This window comes from Habropoda laboriosa, unplaced genomic scaffold (genome assembly GCF_001263275.1).
Source record: "Habropoda laboriosa isolate 0110345459 unplaced genomic scaffold, ASM126327v1 scaffold36, whole genome shotgun sequence".
Taxonomy (NCBI): domain Eukaryota; kingdom Metazoa; phylum Arthropoda; class Insecta; order Hymenoptera; family Apidae; genus Habropoda; species Habropoda laboriosa.
The window spans coordinates 1,009,932-1,018,411 of record NW_017100155.1 but is presented as its reverse complement, the minus strand read 5'-3'; the positions used below and the strand labels follow the sequence as shown (position 1 = coordinate 1,018,411).

General features: G+C 37.0%; 1 protein-coding gene across 1 annotated transcript in view; it reads right to left on the bottom strand.

Moving 5' to 3' along the window:
• Window positions 1–8,480, bottom strand: part of LOC108576140 (mucin-19-like) — a 78,780-nt gene that overhangs the window by 20,639 nt on the left and 49,661 nt on the right. Inside the window, exons 4-6 of the mRNA XM_017939077.1 lie at window positions 7,215–7,271; window positions 6,513–6,668; window positions 505–1,956 (exon numbers count right to left, since the gene is read on the bottom strand). Coding sequence (XP_017794566.1) covers window positions 505–1,956; window positions 6,513–6,668; window positions 7,215–7,271 — 1,665 coding nt within the window. The remainder of the gene's footprint in view (window positions 1–504; window positions 1,957–6,512; window positions 6,669–7,214; window positions 7,272–8,480) is intronic.

The window sequence follows — 8,480 nt, the reverse complement described above, 5'->3', positions numbered from 1 at the left end:
TGGAGATAAATTTTGAAAAAAAAATTAAGAACGATGGAGGTAAGTTTGTCAAAAAATTAAAAATGGTGAAGGTAAATTAAAAAAATATTAAATAGCGAGGGTAAATTTTCCAAGAAATTAAAAGTGGAAGGGGTAAACTTTCTAAAAACTTGAGAATGATGGAGATAAATTTTTCAAAAAATTTCAAAAGTAGTTGGTGTCAATTTGAAAAAAAAATAAATTTTCTGCAAAGTTTCAAATTCTTTCGAATTTCCATATTACCCAACTTCCCTCATCATAGAAATCTAAATTCAACCTTACCACACTTACTTCAATAGAAACACCTCCAAACAAACAAAACTGAATTTCAAATTTGACAAATCGTCCCAAACGTATTAAAACAAACAAAACTTCAATTAAAATATCCCCCTACCCCACTCACTATTCCATTACTCCCACTTTCAAAACCATAAAAACCCCACACAACCCAAAAATCTCCCTCAAACATCCAAGATCGATATTTACCGCATTGTTAACATTGCTGTAAGATCCCGAGAACACCGGAGTCTTGTTACCAAGTGAGCTCAACAGCGGCGCAACGGTGCTTCTCAGTTGCTCCAGTAGCGTGCTATTCCCGGTAAAAATCACCGAGCTTCTCGTCGGACTGAAGATATTCGAGTTACCGGTGTCGCCGTTACTACTGCCGGTAATGCCTGGCGCTTCTTGCGTCGACTCGTTCGCGATCCTCAGATTTACTTGCGGTTCCTGCGCTACCGATCGAGGCGTCGGCGTCGAAGTCTTCAAAGTAGCGTGATATTTCGGCGATCTTGGCGTGATGGCGACTCTAGCACCGTTAGTAGTTGTTTGAACCAAAGTAGTTGGAACCTCCGAATGCCTTCGATAGGTCGCGGTCCTAGGTCTAAACTCCAATTTCTTCACCTGCGTACCTGTTCTATCGGTCGTCGGCAATTTTTCATTCGCAGATTTCACTGCAGATTTCTTCTTCGAGTATCTACTAGTAGCTACCGGTAATTTCGTAGTAAACGTAGTTTGATCATCCTCAGTCCTATCTTCCGCAGACTTTAGTTTATTTCCTTTACTATAACGTGGTCTAAAGGTCGGTTTACCAGAACCGTTACCAAATTTAGATTTTTTACCGACACCTTCTTCCTGCGAATTTACCGATTTTCTCTGCACAGCGTTGTACTTGTTACTCTGCGTGGAAGCGTGAGATTTCTTCGTTACCGCGGTGATCGTCGAGGAATCCTGCTCGATCTTCCCAAACTGCTCTTGCACCTTACCGTTACGCAACTGGTAAGCGTAAGATTTCTTCGGTTTAATGGTGGTAACGGGAACGTAATCATCGATACGTCGATTAGAGTGAAGAGAAACTTTCACGTTCTTACTCGGCACCCAGTCCTCTTCTCTCGACTTCTTTCCCAGACGACCGTTGCTCGGTCGAATCCTCGTCGAATCGATGGTCGTCGCCGATCCTTCTTCAGCGGACGAAGACGTACTCACCGGTGGATTCGTGGAAAATACGTAAGACTTGGTAGTTTCCTCGGTGGTAGGTTTCTCCTCGATCGAGATCGAGGTGACCATACGTTCCGCGATGATTCGTCCTTTCTTTGAATTCGACGATCTTCCTCCGTTGACCTTGGAGGAGTCCTCGATACCTTTCGCCGAACTAGAAAGTTTCGAGGCGTTCTCTTGTTCGCGCGTGCTATCTAAGAAGGACGAAACAGCCCTGCGTCCTGTCGCCGTCGCGGATGGCTTCGAGTACCTGGCCAACTTGCTCGTCTCTTGCTCTAACGCGAACGGTACACCGGTTGGCCTAGGTTTGCTGAAAGAGGACGCCAACGTGGTTGCGTCGAGATCATTCTCCTCGATGTTCAACTCTGGCTTCACTAACCTCCTAGCCAGATCCAGCTTGATCCGCGATCTTTCGGCGAACAGAGCGGCGGTGGATTTTTTCACCTGAAAGGGTCGTTCAAACAGCTCCGTTTTAGGATAGTGGAAAACCTCTGTCGAGTGTAAAGCCGGATCCGGAAGCTCGAGCGGGGACTCTGTTAGTGTGCCACGATCTCGACGAGCTTTCCATCGACAGGAGGAGACGTTCTCAAGGTCGTACGGAAATTGTACAGTGACGACAGATCGGGAAACGAACGACATTTGTTGTTCGATTAGGGAGAGACGACATCGCGCGGGGACGATTTTTTCCTACATGAAGAATAGGAGCTTGAGGAAGCGTAGAAACGAGACGATCCAGGCAGCCATTTGGCTCGTAACGAGCTCGAGCCACGATTTCACTGTACTGGACAACAACTGGAAAGTTTAATCAATGTTATAAAGAGGCTATAATTGTTGTTCTTTTTTTTTTGTCGGTTTGTGTGGAGTAGAGAGAGAGAGAGAGAGAGAGAGAGAGAGAAAGAGAGAGAGAGGTGTGTGAAGACGACCATGTGAACGATCCACGGAGACGGTAACAGGTGGAGAACTAAACGATAGCTGATCGATGGTAACACAAGCCTGACTCCGCTGAAGCTTTTGGTTTTTTCTATTAATTTGTACGCTACTGAATTGAACTGGTTAACTGTTGTCTACTTGTTGTGAGATTGTCTATTGTACCCGTGAAGATAGAGAAATAAGATGGAGTCGATTAATGGAGCTATTCGATGGTAATTCTTTTGAAAGCGTCGTTCAAGCATTAGCTGCGGTGAACAGGTGATATTTAATTGAAAATTTCTGTGTATCTATTTTTTTTTTAAGGTGCAGATTTTGCACTCTATGTTTAAATTTTTTGCAAATTAAGTTCGTCCTTTTGCAAATTAAATTCATCCTTTTGTAAATTAAATTCAACCTTTTGCAGATTAAATTGTTCATTTTGGAAATCGAATTCATGCTTTTATTTATATTTCGTTTCAACCTCGAATCGCAATTTAAAAGAAATTACTCTAAATTGCAAGAATTTCTACCCATTTTGGGAAAAATAGAATTGTTTCCATTTTACTTTTGCTGCACGAGAGAATTCCACAAGATTTCCAAAGTCTAACTAAAGTATCTACTGTTGTTATTAATTTGTCTCTGTGATAATTTAAGTAGGTGATTGATTTTTTTTTCAATTAAGACGTTCAATTGTGAATTCTATATGTGTTGAATCGGTACAGCTTTGCATTACATACAGTAAAATTCATACATTTGATTTGATTTCCATTACGAAAGCTTAAGATAACAATTTTGCAGAAAAACATGATTTGCAAAAGCTTGAAGTTAATTTGCAAACGGGTGAATTTAATTTGCAAAAGGTTGAATCTGATTTGCAAACGCTGGAATTTGATTTGCAAATGGGTGAATTTAATTTGCAAAAAATTGAATTAGATTTGCAAAAAGTTGAATTTGGAGTGCAAAACCTGCAATAAATTTCAAGTTGCATGTGGTGTTAATGTTTGCAATGAAAATTCTGGAGAATGACCTAGAAACAATCTAAACATTGTTACTTCTATTCTTATTCAAAAGAAAGATACGATAGAAATTTAAATAATGCACTAAAATTGAATTAACGTCTTCTAGAATAAGTTCCAGAGTGAATACAACGAAATTTCTATAGAATTGTTCTGTACCGTAAAAGTTCATTGTTGCTCATTTTGCTGGACGGAATTTTTATCGGGAAACAAAGAATTCTTGCCATGAAACCAATCTCGAGGTAATTACAAGGCGGAAAGCCGTTCATTTGTTCGTGATTCGGGACAGAGACAGAATGTGTCGTCTGCTAAGACAGAACTTCATCGACTTTGTGTCAAATCAATTTTCCCTTCCCTTTCATTTCCTTTCCATCAAGCAGAATTCTTTGCTCCTAAAAAAATCCACCACCGAACCTTCAATTCGCCATTCAAACGATATAAGAAAGGTTTAAAAAAATTCCTTCTCACAATTCTGCATAAAAAAACAATTAACTAAAATTTCTATATAATTTAATTTCTCAATACTGTAATTCACACCAATTTTTCAAAATTTCAACCAATTCTGCATAAAACAATTAACTAAAATTTCTTTAGAAATTAACTTCTCAAAGACACAATTTACACCAATTTTTCAAAGTTTCAAACAATTCTGCATAAAAAAAAATTAACTAAAATTTCTATATAATTTAATTTCTCAATACTGTAATTCACACCAATTTTTCAAAATTTCAACCAATTCTGCATAAAACAATTAACTAAAATTTCTTTAGAAATTAACTTCTCAAAGACACAATTTACACCAATTTTTCAAAGTTTCAAACAATTCTGCATAAAAAAAAATTAACTAAAATTTCTATATAATTTAATTTCTCAATACTGTAATTCACACCAATTTTTAATTTTGGTTAAATTAAAAAATCGTGGAATTAAAAATATTTTCAGTAAACATACACAATCATCCTTCCCCTAAAATAACAAATTTCTCTTGTTATTCCTCATTCGCTTTTCTACAAATCGCTATCCTTTTAATTACGACACCTACAACAATATCCGAGCTACCAATCAGTCCATAAATCTAGGACTCATAAAAATTTCCGGAACCTCGGTAAGACGAACGTATCCGACCAGATTTGGAAAGCTTCTTTCGAATAGAAAGAATTCAGCCACGATTCCGAACCTGGATCGATTAAAGTTACCTGCCAAGAATAAATCGGAACGCGTTACGTGCAGGTAGGTCAAACAAACCTTCACTTTCTCCGCCAAGATTCGAAAATAAAAGCAACTAAACGGAAATCGAAAACCAGTTTACAAACTGTGTAACTGCTGCACGTGAGTACGTGGCTTCGAAAAAAACAAGAAGCGTCGAAATTGATCGATAAATTGAAATACGCATGGATCGCACGGGATCGAGAGAGAGAGAGAGAGAGAATAATAGAGCGAGGAATTTCAGATTTTTTGGACCTTGAGAGAACTCCTCGTCGAGGATTCGTCGTTCCTCATGTTAAAGGATTATCGTTCGATCCAGTCATGTTTGGTGTTCGACGATACCATCGAAGCTGTTGGTCATTGACGATGTACCCCAGATCTCTAAAGCATCGAAATTTCTCATCGGAACGACGTCGATTGTTCACCAACCACCACAGGAAAGCTTGTCTCTTTCTGTCGACGTTCCTTTCGTTTCTTTTTTTTTTAATTTTTTGGGTTAATCACACACGCATCATTGTCCAGTCTCGATTGGGTCGTCAATGATGTTAGAAGCAAACGATTACTCAGTTTGTAGCTTTTCACCTCGTCACCGAAATTTATGGATGTTCAAGTTTTCATGCGTTTAGTATCTATTTTGGGACGATGTTTTTTTCTTAGTGTTTACTTTTCTCTTTTTAATGGAAGAAGTAGCGTAACATTTAATTGTCTTGAATTATTCGTATGCGTATAATTGTGCAACATTCTGAACGTGTATGTGTAATTATATTTTGATATAATTTTTAAGAGAGTGAAAAGTAGTTGACACGAAAAGACTGTTTTATAAATAGTTAAGATTGTATTTTATAAATAGGAACAATATTCTGGACAAAAATTCAGGGTGCGGTCGAAAGTATTTTACAAGTGGACACGCATGATTTCTTGTGCAAAAATAAATAATAAGTGCAAAATAAAATTTGTTCATCCGAATCTTAGATTTTGAGAAAATCGTTGAACAGTTGAGCACAGCAATCGTTGAGAACACCAATTTCAGAGATTCCTTAATTAATATAGTAAAAAATTATTGATAAAATTTCGACTTTGTGCTTTTTCGAACATAGTACTAGGTCATCCCATAAGTTCGTACCGAAAGAGAAACATATTTTAACAAAGATCCAAGAAAATTCTATAACGACTATACGTATAATGGACTTTCCAAAAGAACATAGGAAAAATTGTGGAATGAGAAGCCGCTTACGCTTCTTTTTCCTCAAATTAGAAGGTTCGCTGGAGATATTGATCTAAATTACAAAATTCGACACGAACTTGTAAAAGTCAAAACACAATTTTCTCAAAAAATTAATCCTCAGACGGACAAATCTTGCTCTACACTTTTTACTTATTTTTGCATAAAGAATCACCTTTTTATACAATACTTTCGACCACACCCCGTACATGAATATTTTCACTTCTTAAACACACGAACAATTGTTCTTCTTTCGATACATCTAAATTTTAGAAACAATTATACGTACACACATAAATCGGATTATTTTCACACACAATTTTCCTAAACCTCTCCTCTCATATTCAACGAAAACAATCGCTCGATACAATTTACCGAGCTACGAGAACTACATACATTTGTCTCTTTTTTTCAGAAATTTCTAAATTTCACAAAAAAATAACACAAAAGGCCAAGCACTTCTGATCGAAAGATGATTGAACGAAACGATGATTAAAAAGCCTCTAGGAACCGCTCGGTTTCTCCTAAATTAAAAAAGCACGAGAGAAGCTCTACGAGACGCATCGATGAATGGTGGGGAATGGTGTACAGTTGGAAAAACTAAGCGATCACGTAATGCAAATGATTTGTCACTGATGTACCCTTACGCGTCGCAATCCTGTGCCATTTATCAACGTTAAGGGATTCACGACTAAACTTTCATCCGTCAAAATATTCCCTGAAGCTGTGGCTTCAAGGTCCTCAGGCTCGAATGCCTTTGAGTTGCCCCTCGAGCGTCGACCAAAGATACTCTTCTGATGATCCTACACGAATCGTTTCGAATTTCAAAATACAAATTCTATTTTTTCGTTTCTTTTTTTTTTTGTCCTAAAAATACCAATGCCTCGATATTACGATAGAAATGGTACCAGTTCTTTTCATACGATGAGACCATTTTTGCAAATGACTTTGTCGTGAATATATGGTAAGTGATTAATGGTAATCAATTTTGGTAATTCTGTGTTTGTTTTTTTCTTCTTTTTTTTTGTTACATGCATGCTGATTAAGTTGTTTAGTGTTAAACAATATACAATTGCACATGTGTCATTCTGTCGCAGTCAGTTGCATGTTTGTCTTTTTTTTTTCTGTATTTTAGTGATTTAATGTACCATTTTTTCTTTTAGTCTGTTCTGTAAGAACGTACGTCAGCGTCAGCGGTTATGTCTACGTATTAAGTACTGTTGTAATGGAAAGCCGAAGACTGTTGAACTAGAATAGAAGCATAGAAATTACACCTTATTAATTAGAAATCAAGAGAGACTCTATTCGGATGCTGTAAGCTGAGTTTTGAGGGCACTCTGGACTCTTACCTCCAATGGAGCTCTGGAGGTGGCTTTTGGGGCTGGTATTTTCGTGTTGGTATTCTTCTGAAATCATACTTGGCGATTAGTATGCACCTGCACTCTTTGCAATTCTTTTCATCGTCGCACAAGATTGCAAATTTGGATTTAAGTATTTGAGGAAGTAGGGGAAGAAAAAAGGAACTCGGTGGTATGAAAATATATACTACCGGCCAAAAGCTTCGAATCACCTGTCAATTTACATCAATACTGAATCTGCTACTAATTCTTTATAAATCTGAAATTTATGCCGTGGAAACAAATAGCACTTGATCTCATTTCGGTTGATTTGAATGACAAAAAGTTCCTTAAAAAATTCTTAAAATTGCTAACTCTTTTTTTAGAAATTTTTATGTAACTCGCAACGAACAGTGGTTCCAATCATTTGGCAGGTAGTGTATGCCAAATGTGGTTTCACGAAAGGCACAGATAAAAAACGCGAATTATGCGCAAGGTTATGCCAGTCGTTTTTGAAATAATTAACTGGATCGTTGGGATTAGCGAGCAATCAGCGACCTTTGTGGAAATATTTGAACGTACTCTAAATGTCACTTGTTTGCAATAAAAGCAAGGGAATGTAATCTTTTTGTGCGAAGTTTTGGTTACGGAGGACTCGAGAATTATGATAATGCAATCTTTTGTAGCAATGTGCAATTCAGAAATATTAAACAGTCGGTTAATTATCAATGTTATTTTACTGTAAATATTGTACGTTGAAGTTCTTCAAGATTTTCTTCCAGATTTTCAATATGCAAAGTGCTGTTCGAGAAAAATTCTTTACCATCAAAACATTACACTATGTAACAAAAATTCCTGGACTTCGAGTATAATAATTTGTCGTGGCGGAATGGAAAACTGAGAAAGAAATTACGACACCCTCGTAAATTAGCAAACATGCCAGCGACGACAAATGTCCAAAATGCTTGAAATTAAGGAAGAACAAATGTTAATTTTTCAATAAAATATTTTTACCATCTGAGCTGAGGATCTTTTGTTACACACTGTACAGTAAAGCTACTCTTTACGTTTTTAAGGGAGTACACTACTCAGAGGCGTTTAAAATTAAGTAGCAATAGGTTTAAAAATTGAAGGAAAAAGTTTAAAGTTACATTTAGATTCTCTGAGAAAATTGAAACTCTCCATTTGGTAATTACCTGTGAAAAGATTTCCCAAACTTTGCCTACTTTTAAAAGCTTTAGGGCGACGTTACCCCCTTAAGAAAAGTTAAACGATACT